This window comes from Opisthorchis viverrini (assembly GCF_000715545.1).
Source record: "Opisthorchis viverrini unplaced genomic scaffold opera_v5_282, whole genome shotgun sequence".
Classification (NCBI taxonomy): Eukaryota; Metazoa; Platyhelminthes; class Trematoda; order Opisthorchiida; family Opisthorchiidae; genus Opisthorchis; species Opisthorchis viverrini.
Genome location: NW_008751932.1, coordinates 374,330 through 395,400, shown reverse-complemented (window position 1 = coordinate 395,400; position 21,071 = coordinate 374,330). Strand labels below are relative to the sequence as shown.

General features: G+C 40.2%; 1 protein-coding gene across 1 annotated transcript in view; it reads right to left on the bottom strand.

The window, feature by feature from the left end:
* T265_09415 (hypothetical protein) overlaps positions 1 to 21,071 on the bottom strand; it is a gene marked incomplete at both ends in the record, with an annotated part of 101,136 nt that overhangs the window by 68,146 nt on the left and 11,919 nt on the right. The window contains one exon of the mRNA XM_009175468.1: positions 4,300 to 4,486. Coding sequence (XP_009173732.1) covers positions 4,300 to 4,486 — 187 coding nt within the window. The remainder of the gene's footprint in view (positions 1 to 4,299; positions 4,487 to 21,071) is intronic.

Below are 21,071 nucleotides of genomic sequence, written 5' to 3'. Positions count from 1 at the left end.
AGATGATTAGAATAGTATAAAAAAATCAAAAGTTTTATCTACACTTCATCTACATTATTTGTTGCTGATCTGGTGTCTGTTGGTGTGCTCACCGAATTTGGCAATTAGCTTGCAAGTTGCAACGTATTCTTGTCAAGTACCTTGCAGCCTTTCAGTAAAATGTGGACAATAACTTATTTTCTGAACAGCAGCAGACCCTCAAGTGGCCTTATAGACTAAATAAGAAAGATTTTTAGTGTTAAGCAGAACAGTAAACGTATATCGTGGCAGTTTAGCTCCTCAAAGAGGATCATTGTGACTATTCTGTTTACAATAAGAATATATCTGACATTGGGAGCATGAGTAATAAGATATAAGGGTGTGAGAACTCGTGGTGTGTAAGCGAAACCCGACTTTCAATGCAAATGTTGTGACTTGAGCTTCTTTTCATGTTTCCATATCTTTCTTGAAAATGGAGACTCGCCTGGTGTCTCAAGTTCAAGAAAACGGTGAATCATTATAACCAAAGATAATGTCAAAAGTTTTTCTGAGCTTTACGATTGGATGTTTACTCTATGTTCGTCACCATGACGTTGGAATGTTTTTTTGGGAAGCTGATTCCTTGAACCCAATCTCACTAATTGTTTTTCTGAGTATTCAGTTGGCATGCACTTTTCCGCAGTTGTTTTGGGTTGTAGATGTTTTTTCTGTATTTGAGAGTTATATGTTCTATTTAGACTTTTCAAAAATCGCCGCCTGCTTTTTTTTACCACAAAGAGATCTGAAATCTGCTTGTAAGTTGAAACGCTTTCACCTTGTCTGTTTAGAAGAAGTATTATTTTGCGCTTTTCCATCTGCCTTGAGCTGGAGTCAGGGATTTGACTGACCCCCAAATCTAAGCTAAAGAAGGAAGATGTCTAGTGCGAACATCGTCCAAACGTAATTTCAATAATCTCGTGAAATGCGGTTTTGCTACGTCCGGGTAAAAGCGACCTGCAAAGCCAGTATTCCTAAATATCTTACATGATGTTCTGGCTTAAGCCAGAACTCCACCGCTTTGTTGTAAGTACAACTGGGGTTTCCACACAATCGTTGATTTGTTTTAGTAGGACAGTGACTCAAAGCATGTGGAAGCAATTTCGAGCATTTTACCAACAGTTTCATCGAAGCAAATACATAACGGGCATGTGTGGTATAACTACTCATGGAGAGCTATCCTACGGAACAAATGGAATGTGCCAGGGATGTAACAGGCTTACGAACGACAATTTGCCGGCTTATGTCGAGATTCGGCTTTCTACTTGAAGCTAATTTATGCTGAAAAGCCGAAAAGCATTGTACAGCTACTCTATCCATGCGGTAATTCATCACCATCGCGCAAATGTATAAGGAGTTCGGAACACGGAACATTTCGGTCAATAGTTTGAACAGATTGCTGTAACCAAGAATGCGATCCACTGTTTAGAAAACTGTCGGAGATTCATTGAAACATATTTGATAAAAAACGTGCAGGGCTGTCTTATCGTTACTAAAATACGCTGCCGGAAAATGTTCGAAAGTTTATTTTACTCCTAATCTCAATAAGTTCATTCGCAGAAACTAAGCCCGCAATGTTTTGTTTATTTCGAAAGTGATTGAACTCTGGTAAGACACAGATTTATGGGGCTGCGAACAAATCATGGGTTTTAGCCAACTTTGGCGTCGTACGGGGTCCCCAGTGGAAGGCAGGAGAGCATATTATTTCCAAAGATATACGCAAATTTGGCAAGATGTCATATATGCTTTTGACGTTACTCAGTGGGACAGGCTGGATCCGGTTAGCACTGTAACAGTAATGTCTAACGTTACTCACCTCCCGGTCGGCTAAATTTTAATTCCTCCGTCTTGCAAGTGTCTCTTGCATTGGCTTTGACGATAATACGAATTAAATCTTCGCAAACTGGAATGCAGCCTCAGCTCAGATGACCTTTGAGCAGGTGTGTCCCCATACGTCTGTAAGATACCCGATATCACAATCAGCACCCTCCACTTAAAACAAAAACACTTTTACAAAGAGATCCAAATATCAGAGTTTGTTCCCATATATTGTTTTCGGAACTTGCCTGCCCTAGTTTGAAACAGTTTTTTTTCAAGTTTGGGACACTGCTTGTGCTTTCGAGTATCTTGCGAATACATGGGAACAGCCCTGTTCACATTTCATTTGTGTGACGGGTGCTTCTCAATTTGTAAAGGTTTCGGAGGGTTGTCGTTTAGTTAAGGTTGCTAGATTCCTAAAAGCTAATCGACTCAACAAGGGCGGCTTTCTCCAGTAACGCTCCGCAATTAACCAAAATGGGTTGATTAATAGCCCGCAGGATATATTGTTGCGTTTAGCCGATAAATAGAATGGTACCGACCCGAGAAATAATGTAGTAATCAAAACTGAGGGTTCGGGGAAAACAAAGATTGCCAGTCTCGCGTAAAGTTCGCCGGTCAGACGACTTCTAAGGCGCCGCTGATTGATGCTTGTGTAGTGGTTCTGTACAGGGCAACAGACGAGACGGTCATTATTCATCTTTCCGAACACGTGAGTTAAATGTATGTAAGACATGCGATACATGCCGTTAAATACTCAGTGACCTTGACGACGGTGAAATCTTCAGACCATATGGCGAAACCATCGGGGCGGCGTGCCCTGGACATCAAGACTCTCCAGTTGCGTTGGAAAGAGGCTCAAACCGTTGAGAACAAAAATAACATCTTATTTTTCCGGATAATTTGCGTGAACGAGTTATAATCACAGTGTTGAGGCATGTTCGTAGCCGTAACATTTCATATTCATCAAAGACCCAAATCAAGAAAGGTCCGGTTACGAACGAAGTAATTCACTAAATTACTAGCAAACTGGACGCAGGCTTGCCAAATACAAAAGCTTGGTGCGGTTAGCATATAAGTGTTAATGTGGCGTTGATAGCTATCCAAAGGGAACCACTACCGCAATCAACGCCATTATCCCAACTGTTTGATCAAATTACGGTGTCCTGAAAAGCACGAAAACGCTGATAAAAACGAAGCGTTTCGTTACAGTAGTAGGTGAACTCAGAAAAGCTTTCTGGTAGAATTGTTCTGGTTCTCGTCGTATTCAAACTACAGGCTGACATTTGCACTAGGGACTTATGACTTTCCTTATTTTAAAAATTGGGTGCTTATAACCAAAGAAGCTCATGTTTTCTGTCCGCCAACCGTGAGAAAAGTGTCCTGCCGCCAAATACCACATGTCTCTAGGGTTCCTGATGATTCATAATGTGAAAACGGCTTTTGATAAAAGCCAAATGTTAATAATTGTTTTCACGTTTATCGGGAGACGGCTCCATAATTATGAGTCTGCAATAACCACAACGAACTGGTGAAAGAAAAAGGGTGCCTCACGGTTTGCTGAAATCCACCACAGTTCATATCAGTATAGTTCTCCTACCTAGTAACTCAGCTGTATAGTAAACAAAATACAGACCAGTGTGTTAATGTCTAAGATGAGAATGCCAAATGAATTAAATTGTTAGTGTCTCACTTCTTAATCTCCTGATACTTACAATGGACTATTAATTTATCTCAAAAGTTATTATATAGAAATCCAAGTGTGTTTATGAAAGCGTGGAAGTTGCTGACTCGAGGTCCACAAAATAGTTACTCAAACACCAACCGACCTAGAACCTGAAAACTGCGTACATCAGGATTTCAAAACCTGGCTTTTAATGATCTTGTTCCTTGTTATAAGTGCTTAAATATTCATAACGGCTATCTAATGAATTTATTTGTGATAATCAAGTAAGTTTTGTAGTGTTTCAACTCGAAAAAAAAAAACAAAAAAAATACAGCTATCTTTATAGGTTAGTTGACCTGTAATATGTAGCCAGTCACGGATGATGAATGTAATGCTCGAAACAAGTAGACTTAGTGGTGACTAGCTGCGGATTTTTAGCGATATACAAGGAAGCATCGGATTTCTAAAAACACCACGTGCAGTAGCCAGTGGAGTAAAGTTGGCCACCGATTGATTTTTAGTATGACAGCCGCCCTCATGGTGAGTCAAAATGGCGATTAGATAAAATCTTCAGTAGTTCGGCAACACCTGTATGTTTGATAAATAAGTGACTAACTGTGTTGCTCCAAAATGGAAAATCCTTGGCCTTACGCAACTTCAGTGGAGGGAATTGGAACTCACTTACAAATAGACCTGACAAAATTATACGAATAAAATAGCGACCAACATGCGCCGCGAATGCGAGAACAAGATGAATCTATGCGAACAACCATTGTCAAAATTCTAAAATGGCTACTTACTGAGATTGTTGTATTATTCCGTATCTGGAGCCTGGTTTCCAAGGGACTTTGATCTCTGTGTCATTGTGATACCAGGAGATCAGAGGCGTAGGCCTTCCGCGAACACGGCATGTCAAAAGCACGTCATTATTTTCGTCGGCCTCAAGTTGATCCGCATGATGCAACGGACGCATTTGCAGTGGGTAGGCTGAAAGGTTAAACAAACCAAATAATACACGTTGATGGTATTAAAACGTCTGCCTTAGAGGTAATGTCAAAAGCATTAAGATTAGCAAGCAAGTTATGCTAATGGTGTACTTTGCGATGAGCGCCACTGACATCCATCTAGTGAATCGTCCGCGGTGAACTGAAACAAGTCACTTATCTGGTTGTTCCTTGCACCCTGAGTTTTTCTATCTCTTGTCGTCTACAAAGATAAGTAGGGAATTTTACTCCACAGTCGATTTCACTTGTGGATAACACGCTTGAATAAAGAAGAGTTCATTACTTTTAGCTCCACGCCATTAAAGATGTGGCTTCCAACAGATGCTTACGTAAAAAATTCATTCTATAAAGCTAAATGATCCCTAACGAGGGCGTAATAAAAATATCAGTCACTTCAATAGACGCATTTATCGGCGTCAAATTACATCGGTTGTTTCAGTGCATCAGGTTAAGAAACTGAGTACAATAAAACCAGTTTTTGGAGCAGTAGTAAAAGCCATTCGTTGTGGATTGAGAAAAACCTGGCGGTTTTCTAAAGAGACCTTTTTTGTCGTGTTGGTTTAAGTTGTCAAATATCTGCATACATACCGCGGCCCGCAGGCCAACTTATTTTGTGGTATGTTCCAAAAGTGAACTAAGAAAAACAAATCCAAAACAGTGCGACAAATTGAGTCTGTTGGTTCGCTAAAACTCTGTTTCCTGCTACCCGGTATTGAGTTTCGTACCTAAGAACATCACGCTGTTTTTATCTGTAAACAACTGCAGTTTACCGAAAAAAAGTAGCTGCAGCGCGAATATGAATACTTCCGCAATCAAGAGGATTAAAGACAGCGGTGAGTATGGGGTAAAAAGGAATAAACTGTTTCATCCAGATGAAACAAAGTATGTCGTCAAATTTTATTCGATCAACATCATAAGTCAAGGTATCCCTAGCGGTCTGGATGAGGTCACTGCAAACAGGATGTAGAACGCTTTCAATGAATGGTTTCATCACTTTTCAGCTCTGTGATGGACATCCCTGTTTGTGCAGAAAATGACAAGCAAAAACAAGAAGCCAAAGATTTGGTTGGCATATTCTAAAATATGAGAAATGCTGAATGGCTGATTTCATCGAAGCACAATCTTCTTATTCCGCCTGAATTATAATGGGGTCTTTCCTGAATGGGTACCAAAAGCTTCTTCAGCAGTCATCACTTACGGGAACTATCAAGGTGACTATGAGTGGTACTTAATGGAAGCTATAAAAGCTGCCTTTGAAAAGACAATCTTCTTTGGGAAGATGAATCCTGCTGCAGGAAACGCACCTATGCCTTAGAAAGGAGCATGTAAGATCTCCGAACTTTATTTGCTCTGATCAGCACCACAAGCTAAACGGCGTTCACATAGCTTATTTGGCTCCGTGACACATTGGTCTTTGTACTTTTTCATGAATTTCAGACCATGTTTACACGTGATCCCTGATATCATATCAAAGCCAAAAGGAGCAATCTCAGAAACACAACCTTTGTTTAGTTCCTGCGTTCCTCCCATGTTGCACATCAATTAATCCAGATGTCTGTGGAAAATGCACACTTACTGAAACTAAGACCCCCACATTGTATATATATATAATTTGTGACAAAAATAGGCTCGCCATTATTGTTGTAAAATTAAACTATGTTGTATGTTGCAGTCAAACTAGTGTAATCATATCCATTTGCAGAATATACATATTTGGGTAATATATGAACCCTGAAACAAGATTAAAGAAGCACACCCTACTGGATATGTGTGCTTTCGAGATAGGGGTAACAACTCATGGTAAAGATGACACGTAGAGCTTACAGGAATTTAGCTTTTGTAAACGGACAATAAAATGTCAGAATGCAAAAAAACAAACACGGTTTGACCACGGGTCATCTCGTGCCATCATCGTTTTAAACATCTTAATTATGCCTCTGCAGGTTTCGCCCCGTCAGACCTCCGAAAGTTACTGTGACATACCATATGGTATACAAGTGATATTTTGACTGGCGCCCTTTTGTTTTTGTTCTAGAGCAACTTCAAGTCAGTTCTGGGACCACAGACCTTTGCTTGTTTTTACATTTGGTGTGCTAATATATCCCACAGAACTTCAGTCGGATTGGAAGGTTGACTATAAATTAGACGGTCAGAAACCTCCGAACCGAAACCAGCTGTTGATGGCGTTAGCGTGCGGAACACCGGGTTACCTTGTTTAATTATCCCGCCCTCCTGTCTAGTCATGGTAACAAATGTCAGTATTGGATGCTCTACTGTCTAGACTCACGTAACAGTGACTTTGCAGCCGTTCAGTACTGCTAATTTGCCCCAGACACTTTAAGGGAAAATGCAAGTGGCAGTGTCATGCGTTAGGGCACGGATTGTCTTTCAGCTGATTTTTTGTGTAATGTTGCCAAAGCCGATGCGCGAGTCACTTGCAAGATAGAGGAACAAAAACCTAGCCGGGCAGGGAATGAATAACGTTAGATTTACCTATTGCAGTAATAACACGAACCAGTCTACACCATTCTCTTTCTGAGTGATGCCGACTGCATAGATAGAATGTTGTCAAATAAGCGCACATCTGGAAAGGATATATCTCCCTGACTTCCACTGGTGACCTCGTAAGCCGCCGGAGTTGGCTGATACCTCAAACCCACGGATGGCTTGCAGTCCTACAAATTCGTTTAAGACTGGGTTTCAATATTTATTGCAAGAAACTATTGTACATAGTTTGTTGGCTTGGTTTTAACGAACCTGCTGTAATTTCGGGTTGTTAAAAATAAGACTAAAACAGGCTTGAAAGTTTTACGGCGTCAGTTACGCAGCTTAGTTTAATGACAACAACACATCCCACCAAATTATTCGTCAGACATGTATTACCAAACTTTCGGTATGTTTAAGGGCAGAAGATTGGATTTTCTGATAAATTTCCAATCTTCTTTTCAAGTGATAATATAGAAAAACGGTGGTGAGTCTGTTCAACAATTTTCCTCTGTCAGTTCTCGTTCCAATATAGCCAGATTACCGCGCACATACAATAACATGCGTTTGGCGCTTTGTCCTGGAATACCACTAGTCCTCAATACAAAATAATCCGATTAACTTGCCTTGCCTTCGTAATCGAGAAAGGCAGTTAAGCAGGCGAGAAAATGAAGCACAAATATTGTGAACTTTGATGCATAGGCCAACCGTATGACAACATTTTGATCGAGTAGGCAACTTGAATGTCCCAGAGAAATGTTGTAAATTTGGACGACACGAATTAGCACTCAGTGGTCATCTTAGTGTAGACAAAACGCTTACTGGAAAAAGTCTGAACCTTGGTCTTAATGGCACCGATTTCAATGCGTGAGCTTGCTGTGCAAACAGCTACTTATTATCTAATAGAACGACCAATTAATAACGAATTCTGGATAACTAAACAAGCTGGTTGTGATCTTAACATTATATCTATCAATTTTTTGGGAGTTAGAAATGGCGGCGCTTATTGTGCAGGTTGACGGTGGTAAGGAAATCACGGTAGATTGACAAAACACATGGTACATCCATCTATACTACTTATGGACAATAGAGTTCACAAAGAAATATGTGATCATTACCATCAATAGTGTCAGTGTTTATGCGCGTATGGAGCTGTGTTCAGCAGTCAACTCGTTAGTTTAAGTTCTTGCCTGTTTCATCAGTTCAGCTACTGTTAACTTCAAGTCACTAACCCCTGATTGCATTTTCATATATCAGTGCATCAACGAGTCTTTCTGAAGTTTTTTGGTGACATATAAATCATTGCCGTTCAAAAAGTGACGCTAGGTTTTTGTGAATTTTTTTTACTTTCAGGCCAAATGGAATTAGTTGGAAGCGTCTTTTCCTACAAAGTAATTTTTTACTTTAGAATGGTAGTTGAAACACAATAAGGCATGAATACTATAAGACATTTTGGAGGCAATTTATATTCTGCTGATATGTGCTATCGAGCATAAGCCTTTTAGATCCGGGATGAAAAAAATGGAAAACGAGTTACTTGCAACACAAAAACGAGTAGTTTCCATTTCTTCCAAGCAACGCTAGAAAGTTTCACCGACTGCTATTATCCTATTGGGATTTGGACAATCTGCTCACACAATGTCTATTACTATAAGTTTTATTGTGAACCATTTCACTGAAACATACTAATATCCACCCTTTCGCACATTTTCCCGTTTACTAATAAACCTTTGACAAGCCAGTACACTTCAAACCGACAGTGATCAAACATCAGCGTTTGTTTTCAGTAGATGTCCGAATTCCAGGAGATGTATATTCACTGTGTATTGGAAAGTGGTTTAATGATCAGATGATTATTAATATTTGTACCAATAGTTGGAAATTAGTTCAGAAAAACCTCAAGGCCATTTGCGAGGAACTTACACATGTGCACCATGAATTGGCTGATTTTAACCTCAACCTCTCCGAAATCCACACCGGAATTCTGCATAGAGTCTCTTCTCTGTGATTTCTTTTGGAATGACATATTTTTTGTGTATATGTGCTTCAGTGCATATGATGAAATCGGTTTACTTCATCACCTTGGACATTTTCCGACAAAATCGACGCCTTTAGGATCACGGCGACCATCACTGTTGCAATATAGTGACCATCGCACGTCAGCAAACCATTTCAGTGTTGTACATTCACCGCTCTGTCAGGTAGGTATTGTAGTTCTTTTATGACTCAAGCCTCACTTAAAACTGTTTACATACGAACGGCACGTACACAAACACATCGACTGCCCAACAACTCACAAAGTTCCGGGCCAATAAAAGTTTGGCATTGTGTGAGAACAAAAGGGGAAATGCCAGGTAGTGATCACTGTTCACACATTTGCACGCAACTAAACCACCTGTTTGCATAAAACTACAGTGGTGCGTATGTATGTGTGTTTACTCGGCGCGACAAAAACCAAATCCGTTTCACACACACAATAATGTTAGATTCAAATAGAGGGAAATAAATTCAGGCCGTTACTTGATGACTAAGTTGCTACTTTTTGACAATGTCTGAATGTTTATTTTAGAGATGAAGCTGTAGCGGTATGCACTTACTTTGCGGAAGTCAGGCGACGTTTGGATGTTTGTCACATTGTTGCACACATCGTTACAAACTAAGTTCGTTAACTTTCGATTGGATTATACAGCGTCCATTCCCTTTTCAGTCAAATGTCTGCGCAAGGTAAATGAATACGCTGGCGGTTATGTAGTACCCGCCTCGGGCAAACGCCAACAAGGTCATTCATTCTTTCTCACAAATTGGTAGAGAACAGTTCCCATTTTTGTAAGGTTTGTGTTCATCGTGACCGCAAACACCGTCCCCGTCACTGTGGTTATTTGAGAGGTATTCCACTGATTCCACTGACCTTCATGCAGCTAGTGGTTAATCGAGGACCAACATGTTATCCATTCTTCAAAACGCTTTACAGCTAGTCCTGTTTTGATGAGCTGTGCAAAACGTCGTATATCACCCTTCATCCTCCTGAATTCAGTTTACAAATAATAGTTTCTGGTGGTGCTCCTATGGTTGGTTGATTAGACATGGAGTCATCTAACAAGGCCAGATTCTTCTGGATTCAGCAATGGTTGAGGAGGACCAGATGAACGATTGTTAAAGACGAATTTGCAACCGGACTAGAATCCACAGAAGGCTTGACGCAGGCTAACGGACAAACTAAAAATACATTTTTGTTGATGATGAAAGACAGCATTCGACGCCATCGTCAGGAAACTGTTTTGACCTGAACAATCTTGACTACTTAGGTGCAACATCGTAGACTGTTTTCGTCGAAAAATAATTCTTAGTTATGTGCGAATAAGTCGCCATGCGCAAGTGATGCAGTTTATGTTCATTTCTTTATTCCTACTTAAGTTATATTCATATATAAATTAGGTAATGTGACGATTTAGATTTTGAAGTTGCTAGTCGTCTCAATAACATTCGTCTAATCCTCAAAACAAGAGCGTTCGCAGGTCGAGTAATTTCACATATTTTCTGTAAATTCTCCACTATTTTTAGCACTGAACTTTTCCATGATTATATTGCTCACCTTTCTTGTGACGAGTTGATTCTGCGAGTGCAAATGGTCTATCAAAAAGACTCTCATCACAAAAACTATCACTGAAGATTAAACTACACTCCGTCTCTGAGAAGAAGTTCAGTACTTACATAAAGTTTGGACTAGTCTACTATCGTTATGTGACATTTGACTAACTACAACCTTATTGAGTCCCATACATATCACCCTACCACCCATTAGCAATTTCAATGTACTTATCTCATTCACCTTTTCCGTCTTCTGAGTGACAAATTGGTACGTATCGTTGTTTGCCCCTTCCGTCAGAGTTTTAGAGTTACGGCTGTCTTTTGACATAGTTCTGTTTCCTGGCTGGACATTTTGGATGGTAAGAGGTGGCTTTACCAGAAACCGGAAGTCATTGCTTACGCTATTAGATTAAAAAAAATTAGAACTGAACTGTTTGTTCGCGGTCATATTGCTGGCATTCTTCCGCTTAAAATTACAACTCCGTGAAATTTGCCAGCGCCTAATGCTGTGCGGGCAGTGGGTGAGTTATTTTTACAAATAAGAATGAGTTGACTGATTGATTATGATCAAATACGACATGGAATGACTGAGCAATGAGCAAACTTGCATCATTTTTGGGCAACAACGAACTAGGGGATTCAAGATATTCTGTGTCGTGGGCAAATGTTGGTGAATTTCGGGGCACCTGCACTGCGAACACCAAGCAAATAATTTACTATTTGTTATTAGGTGAAATAAATGACCCGGTGGCCACTAGGATTTCCGAGCATGAGTGGAAAAAGAAAAAAAATGATTTTCGGCGGCACTTGAGCTCAGATATACATTAAACTGACAGGACTAATGAATGAAGGCTTGGAAACGATGCCTTTTATTCCTTATAAGTTCCAAAGTTAGTCGCTTCTGGTGTACGCACAAATATCAATTGTAGGACAATCGTACACAAGCGCTGTATTAAGCGCTCAAATTCAATCAATATTAGACGAACTATGTGCGGACGCAATTGTTGATTGGTATAGTCAGTGTCGGTGTTAAAAAGGGCCTCTGCAGTTGTAAGACAAATAATGGCCGATTAGCGCTCTAAAAGTAGGTAATATTGAAATGCTTCAGTGCAGTAAAAATTCTCAGCAAGCGAAATTTCAGGCAGATATAATTCACTCCGAATCCCAACGTGCAGGCAACTAGACTGCCAAGAGTAGCAACCGCCTGAAGCACCATATTGCAAGCAATTTTTCCTTGAAACATCATGGATTGTTAGAAGATATGATAGCTATCCGGGGGTTGAGTGTATTTTAGCTCCCGTTCACAATCGCGAGAGTCTAAAACGACTTGGATCTTTTGGATTGTAATTTTTATTCCTGCTTTTTTTTATCGTATAGCACCGGCAATCGCAAGCAAATGGCGACTTGCTTTGAGTACATCAGCAGGTCAGAGCATGGCTTCTGGTAGTTCCTTAGAGGTATTAAATTTAAAATAACACTGACATTTTGGCAGTGAAACAGTAAAGTTTGAATATGTTTGTGAGCTCTTCTATTGTTTTGTCATTTGTTACTCAACTATCTTTGTGAGTTGCTACAAGCTAATTAGATCGAAACTCACAGTTAATTACTGGAGGCTCCTCAAACAATTCCAAAGTAATTGGAGTACATGGGAACGCAGCATGGGTTAACCGCCAAACTTCCGGTGTTGTTGCAAACATGACAAGAGTGATCATCAAAAAATAAACAACTATTCAATCAAGTAATGCAATGCAGTCAGCTACAGCAAACGTGCAATTCTTATTCATGGTTTTCAAACCCGTCCGTCTTTTAATTTGACAGAGTGATACAAAGTACAGAAACACTCAAAAGTTTGCTAAACATTTCCACAACCGGTTTCACCATACCCAAAGCTCATCATGAAGACGTATCCCCTGAATTTCAGTCAACATTATGTTCTACTTAAACCTACGTTGTGCGAAATCCTCACAATATACTCATCTGGGATCTAGTTGAGCCCTCCGTTGAAACCAACAAACTGTTGTGTGAATACGGGCATTTTGATATTTAGTGAGTTTGTCCTCTCCTTTGAAGTAAAATCCAGCGTTGTACTTCAATGAAAATTAATTTGCTAGCAAAAGGCAACCTAACGCTAATCATAGCACAGAAGGATTCTCGTTAGTTGGGAAATACTTGCCATTCCTATACTCTGAAAAGACAAGATATTTGGCGTCAGCCGACTTCCGGTAGGTTTTCAACCATTTTTAAATCAGTGAATAATGTTTTCTGCTTACGTCGACCGCAAAGACAGTGCGCTATGAGGAAACGCTCATCTGATAAGGAGAATACGTTTTTTCGTAATTTAATCAAAAATGATGATCATGCGCTCTAATGGAAACCTGTATCTCGTGGCTTTGATTTGAACAGGCTTTCGATTAGCGAGGTAAGCCAGAGTGCCAATATTTATTCGTTGAAGGCGGAGGGTATATTATCTCAATGCAAATATCGGATAAGTGCAAATGAGTACCAAGTTACAATCTGTCTAAACGTAGTCTCAGTAATTTCAAACTACTCTTGGTTGTTCCTCGTATTGATTTTAAGTTCGTGCTCACTATGGGCAGGCAGAATCAAGCAACGTGTAAAACACAAGGCATTTTTTGCTTTTTCTGGCCGACTTCATTTTCGCCCTCCATACAATAGACTAAACACTGTAAACGCCATTTCTTGATTTTTCCCTTTTCATTTCAAGCTGGAGCACCCCATGGACGCACTCAGCTATATCAAAACGCTTTAATGACCTATCAGTCTGTCAGATTGCTGCGCACATCACATTTAACTTTCAGCTGGAGCTAGCCAAAAGCCACAAACCAGCAATTGCCAGCCCTTTCCAACGCACAGTTACGCATTGTTATTTGTTTTGCGGGTTGGGTGGCACTATACGTCCTTCATAATGCGTCCCTGTAGCCAGCCGTATAAAACCAGTATGTGTCTCGTAGCCGACAAGGGATAACCCTATGCCAGGAAACTCATGCTAACAGACAAACGTATCTATACTACATTCCAGTTTATGCGTGCAAGCTGAAAATTCTTTAAAAAATTGGTCCCGTGTTATAAAATCTACTGCCAGTGCCTTCCGAATTTTTTCCTGCGTTCTCGTTTAACTTATGTCCACGCGGACGCTGTTGACAATCATATAATCACAGGAAGAATGAAACTATCCCTATTTGTTTTCTTAAAACAACCGCCAACTTGACAATGACTACCCCAGAGTTAATTAAATAAATGCTATGTCTGTGGTCAACTGAATTTCACCTACCACGTCTGTATGTTTCATTGAAGCTGACATAGTGGGATCACACAATTTAATTAAAATCCATTAGTTTAAAGTTTTAATCAAATTAAAAATTCAGGTCTATACAAAAACCGATAAACCTATTAAAGTTGAAACTGCCTCCTTTATCACATACCATTTTTAATAAAAGATCAGCGGAGAGAAGAATACGCAGTTTACAATCGGTTTTATTTTTTTGTGTCCGCTTATTGCAAAGGTTTGACACACTACGCAGTTTCAATCGGTTTTATTTTTTTGTGTCCGCTTATTGCAAAGGTTTGACACACTGACCTAAATCTAGTCTCCCCAAGATGTAGCTGGTACGTTGCATGTCGATTCCCGTCGAAAGTCTGCAAGTATTTTTTAACATGACATTATAACAAACGGATTTGTCAGTTGCCGACATGCGACCGGATAAAAAATAAGTGACAAAGGCATTAAGGTCTGTAAAAAACCAACATTTCTCCGATTAGATAAGCAACAACCAATTCATCCATAAATTCCTCACGTTGAAATGTGCTCATAATACATGCTCGGAACTAACTAACATATTTATCTTTTGAACTATTCTATTTACAGGTCAACAAATTTCAAACCACTATTCCGCTGCGCTAACAAGGAAGTTCTGATCAAAATAATTCTGTCCATCTAGTATTCACACTATATTCCCGCAAAACTGTGTAAGTGTTCCAGTCAGACCATGGCATGATCTAACTGCATCCATCAAACTGTGAGCACTACGACAAACTTGTAAACACCATAACTGTCTGCAGTTAATCCTCCTCTATGCAAAACGCGAACCAAATCGGAGCAACTGAACACTTATATTTTACACGATAATCGCTGACATATTGTCACCAAGTGCTCATGAGTTGGTAAATTGTGAACTGGCGTCTCCAGTGAGCACTTCGAAACGGGAGTTTTGCCAACTGGAATCAACGTTCCAAGTTTCAGGCGCACAGTGCTGGTCATCTGCATCCTGTTTCTAGTTTGGTATGCGGAAATGCAACTCGGGTTCAGCGTACGCGTTACGATTTAGCAAGCTCCTCCATCGAATTTTCAAAATACCTATGTGAGCATTTTACTTTACGATGATGCGAAGATGTTACCGACTTTCTGTGGGCCTATACATTTCCCCAGAATCTTTTAATTATGCTTCCACATTTGGTCACCTAACCTACAGTATGTTGGCAAGAAAGTGAAGCTAACTTTGGTTCCATGCGTTGCAAGGTTCGTGACTAATAATGTCTAGTCGAAGCTAAAAAACCTCTATCATGGCCTTGCAAAATCAAGCATTATAAAATCAACAGTGGCCGAAAAATCGCGATCTACAATTCTGCTGCTTCCGAAACGAGGTAGTCAACGAAGTGGCTGTCATGCGGTAGGAAGTCCCTCATTTTCTAGCAACCTTCTCTGCATTAGCAACTCTTACACAGTTTCGTCAAGCTCCGATTATAATCCGTCTAATGGGAGCCAATCCCCCTGTTGTTCAGAGGCTCAAGACTGAACGATCAAATGGTCAGCCATTCTTCAGAATGTCACGAGTTCCGAGATCTCTACGTTTCGATAGATATGCACTGCTGGCTACTCCTAATAATAACGACACAGCTGTGCAGTGGTTTGGGGTACGCTGGGTTCACTGACAGAACGAAATCTCTTTTGAATATCTTTTTGATTTTGGCAGTAACCGTTTAGAAACATTTCTTTCTTGTCTCTGAAATGATAACTTCGTCTGCAATCTTCGACTCAAATTTAATTTGTCAGGTTAACGAAAACTCCGTGGCAGTCCGTTACTGTTTTTTTATCCCGATTTTGAGGCTCACAATCTGAGCGCAGTCCCTGAGATTGCAATAATCTTGAACGCAAAAATACGTTAGTGGAGTTATGTGTTCACCCTCAAAGTTGCATAGTGCTAATGAGGGACTTAATTGACAATTAAGTACATAGTTCCACCTACAAGTGATTTGGTGTATACTTAGAAAATTTGCTTGATAAATTCTCAAGGGCTATGAAAACATGTTGAGGTGTAAGCAGGGTAAAACGTTTATTGTATAGTCCTCTTGGTAATTTCTGAGTATTGAATATTGTCTCAGCTGGTAAATAAGTTGGCTTTTTTGCAGAACTTGTGGTTGGAGAGCACCATAACCGGGAGACCATGTTGGTCCTGAGTTGAATCTCTCTCGAATATAACGTCAGGTTTCACGCTGTCAAATCGTGACAGCTATGCAGAGCTTAGTGTGCCAGTTCAGATAAACTTGATAGAATATCCCGGAAAATGTCTGCCAGATGAGTCTCAAGTTGAGCAAGAGTGTCAAGGCGCACCCATCAACCTGCAGCTTAGCAGGCCAGGACATACACGTTGGTATCCTGGAGGAAGTTTTAGCTAAAACAACGCATAGTTACTTACAAGGCTGAATTTTTCTCTACCGTCAAAATAACATATGTAACCCTTGAGAATAACAGTTATCATGTGGAACGTTTTGCAATGCATAGCAACTTGAAATGTTATGTTTCGACCAGCCAGATCAAGTCAAGTAAAAGGCTTCGCAATTTATTGTGTACCTGGAGGCCCCTAGGTGATGGTTTTTGGGTGGGTTTACGACACCCACAAAAATGTTGCTTTATTTACAGTCATCAGAGAAACCCAAGGATTTTGCCCTCTTTTGGGCAAGCATCGACCTACATTTTCTGAACATAATGATTTCTAGCCGGGTTAACCACTTAAGCGACTTAATTATGATTTACCATCAAAATTTTTAAAAGAGATGTTCCTAGAAGATCCTAACCATCTATTATTTAATAAGAATTATCCACATTAAGCAACACAAGCTTAATCTGATATGAGTTTAAACTATTTCATTACTCAGTGAAAACTGTGCTCATTTTTTGAACTTTTTAGTTTACTCCGAGTGGATGGTTTAGCCGCCAGCGAAAAGTAATCATGCACGTGGCTAATTGTGGCTGAGAGTCGGGACGAGCTGTTCGAGTATCCTTAAGTGTTGGCTAGGATAATCGAGAAAGCTACTTGAGGACAGATTTGACGTTCCAAATGAACTGCCTGCAAGCCAGCTAATTGTCTCAAGTTGCTTTTAATGAAGTGCCGGCGGCCATGGATAAGCGGTAGGTCTCATCTAAGTGGAGGTTTTAGTTGTAGATGAATTGTAGCCAGGAAAGTGGCTGAGTTTGTTTAAGTACATAGCTGCGTGACAGTTTGAGGGAAACTCAAAACTAATGATAATAATGAAATTCTTGAAATACAAACAATCTTAGTAGGGCGTGAATACAAGATTAGTTTTTCTACGCTTGGCTTAAACCGACTCTAATGAGTTGGAAGCCGAAACATTGAAGTAAGTCGTATCTGTGTTGTAATGGTTCCAATGGCTTCATGAACTGACTAGTTCCGACGTAAGACGTAAAATGGAATGGCTGGGCAATAACTAAAGGGTACAAATGACTGTTAACAAATTATGATTGAAGTATTACATCTTGAAATGAGGAAGCAGGCGCAAGTTTATCGAAAAATTTCTTTGGCCAAATGTATTATTTTGCTAGCGTGACATATAAGTTGCGCATACGCACGAAGAATACCATTTACCAATCATTTGTGAACAAAACGGACAAAAGGTTAATTTAATCAGTAGCTGTGACTAGAAATGCTTGTTTCAACTAAATATTCCGCATAATCTTTCGAAAGGTCTGCAAATTAGGAAGAATGAATTGGTTCATGGAAAACTGAATTATTATCCCGTGTATCACAGTAAAACCCAAAAATCAACCTGTGGCGTTCCGTCGGACTGAATAGTATACTTACATGACTCCTGATCAATTTCGGTCTTAAAAACCAGATGGAGTGTTTTATAAACTCTTGGCGTGCACTGTGATGCTGACATTCGTTCAATAGACTACTCAGTGACAGCATTTATTTGTTGCTCTTTGATAAATCGGTTCGGTTTCAGAAGTTTACTGAAATATGCCAAATTTGAGAAATTCGTGTTTGTTTGCGGTGAATTTCGCCGTATCTCACGCATACTTTGCTTAGTCATTAAGCGATCTTCATTCCATCGATTTTGTATGGTTCTACCGAGATATATTATTAAATAAGTAAATACATACAAATATCTGTAGATGCCTCTGTTTATCACCTGTGTTCGTCGATTCAAATCGCCCAATGCTTTCGTTTTGGCGTACTGATCGTGCTGGCTGTGAACTAGTCTATCTTCATTGATGAGAAAAATGATGCCGGCAATCATGACGATCGAAAAAGTGCGTATTTCTCCGAAGGTCCGTTCCTGTATTTACATAAACACGTTCGTTTCGGCATTTGATAAACACCCTTTGAAGTATTCGCCAGTTGGTTTTCTAACACTGCTTTTGGACAGATTTTATTAGAAGCCAATCCTTACACCAGTAAGGTCATCATTCAAAATTTGCTCCCCTGAATGCCATTTCAATCAATGAACTCCGATTCAAACTGGCTGTGGCGAGGGAACAAATGACAATTGTGCTATGTAGGCATGCGCACTCCCACCATTGAGACATGTATGTTACGTCAGCCAGTTTGAACACTTCGTCGATCAGAATTTCATCACGGAAGAACGTGAAGCACCATCTGGTACAAACCAAAATGACTGGTGGAAATCCACGCAATTAATCAGACAGGATTTGTAGCTCATACCATATACCGCAGAGAAGACTGTTTACATATTTCTATGGAGATAACTCAGGTAGCGTAGATGGTCATTAGCTTGTTCACTGAGCTGAGCAATTTGATTGCAAACGGTTCATCACTAATCGAAGTGACATCATCAGTGAGTTATTGGGGAGCGTAGTGTTACGTAGCGGGGGGTTAGTGGTTGTACGTTGGTTAGTTTTACGTGTGTTACTATACGTGCTGCCGGCTGAAGATGACCTTCGATCGCGATTAGTTGTTCGGTCGGGTGGTTCCATTGGTTGCTCTGTCATCCCGTGTCCTCACTCGCCGACGCCCACGTGACCTTTGAGCTTGGCACCCACTGCCGTCGCATTCTGGTCGGTGTTGGAGTGACCTTTGTCCTCCCGGGTCCCGGGTTGTGACCTTCATTGATTTGACTCCAAGGCGTTCCTTGGTACGTTGTTTGTGATTCCAATATTTAGTCCCCTTGAGTGTTCCAGTTGAAATTTGGGTCTTCTGGACGTACAGGTAAGTAAATTGGATCCAGTTTGATGCATCGGATGATGAAATCTACCATGGGGTACCATGCTTCTGGAAATTCTTCTTCAAGTTTCGTGTATCCATATGTCGAAATTTTTCCGTTTTCCAGATTGAATTTGTGGTCTTCTTAGTTTTAATGCATAGATATCACGGAGAGGACGTTATGCCTCCTCACAGCCGCGTTGTGTTCCTTTATTGGTGAGGCTAATTTCCTCCCAGTTAGTCCAACGTAGAATTTGTTGTAGTTGTTGCAGTTGATTTGGTATATTACACTGTTCCTGTTGGTTTTGTCTTGGTTATCCTTCGGTCTAGAGATTAATTTCCTTAGGGTGGCATTCGGTTTGTGGGCCACGAAGATTGCTTTTCGAGCCAATAGTCTTGTTGCGAGTTCTGAAATATTTTTGATGTAAGGCAGGACTACCCGTCCGGTGGCGTGTTCTTGCTGTTGCTGTTGTTGAAATTTTCTCTTCGAGCTTCTCTTGATAAAACTAATTGGATATCTATTTTTCTGGAGTACTCTGAATAGATGGTTTTCTTCCTTCTTCCGTAATTCTGTGGTGCTGCAGTGGGTCTCTGCCCTTTTGAACAAGGTTTGGACGCAGCTCATTTTGTGATTTACCGGATGATTGCTGTTGTGGTTCAATATTTGATCGGTAGGAGTCTCTTTTCTCAATAACGCACTGATGTTGTCACCTCGATTGGTGATGGAACGTTTGAAATCAATCTGCGCAGCTCAGAGAACATGCCAATGACCACTTTACACTTAGCAGAAATGTTGAAGTATGGGAGATAAACGGAAAGAACTATTCCAGTTTTATTTACTTCATGTCAGATGAAGACATTAAGCGAAGTGGAGGTTGCATCCGTTGTCTAACTATTTCTTCAGTACTTAGAAATCAAGTTGAGGTTACCGGTACTTGTTTATACGCTAAACGGCCATGTTCCCCACATCTTACATAAAGTAGTCCGTCCACAATGATGCCGGATTACCGCCTTGTTTACAGTGAATTTTTAGAGACAATAATCACGCATTCTGCTTATTCTACATGTCATTTTTGCTGTTTACCTTGGAGCACCCAAAACAAGCGAGTTTGTTGTGGCTCGACTATATTGGGATTTTAGACAGTAGACAAGTAATATTCGGTGCGCAGTTAGCTATTTAACGCAGTCTTTTGCTCAATGGTCATAGCGATTAAATGCCCTTCATTCCAGTCGAATATTGTTGGAGATAATTTGAAGTTCAAGAGACCTTCGAATTACGTCACTTGCTAGAATAAGAACGCTTAAGTAATATACTTATAATGCCTGGTTTCGACTGAGGTGCTGTTTGAGATGTTTTTTGCATTCTCCCGGTGGGTTCTTCGGAGAAGAGGAAGCTTTATCCTTCATGGAAACCAGAGCTTGTGGCTCCAGGGCGTGTGCTTTCACAATGCGCTCGTTAGACTTAGGTGTACAATCAGTAGATTGTGAGAGAAACCAAATCGAAAGCGGAGTTCCGAGGCAATAGGATAGAACCAGGGTTGAACAAAACTAATCTTAACGCCTAAAAGAAGAAACGTTACCATTTTTGCAATTTGCCAAACATTTTATTATTCATAAACGAAGTCATGCATTACACCTTAAGGCTGAGAAGTAGGAGTTGCAGTTTTTTGATCAGCCAGTGACTTTTTGGGGAACAAAATAGAGTTAAAGCCACAACTTCTAATTTTTAGTTTGCAGGTGGTGAAAAGATTTAAAAAATGAAGTGGCTGACCAGCGCCTATTTCAACCTTCGCTGTGGGATGAGATCCAGCTGAGGTTTGCTCATCTTTCTAGGTTTTTAAGGCCGTCGAACTTTCAACATTGTTTTACATACTACTAAAAGTCGCCAACGCTTTTCATCTGAATTAATTTATCAATCTTAATCCAAATTTGTCAGTCAGTTTGTCGGGCCTTTATGGCAAACTGTCGCCCAGATATATTTGATGAGTAGATACTCCTCAACGTCATAGGCCGCTT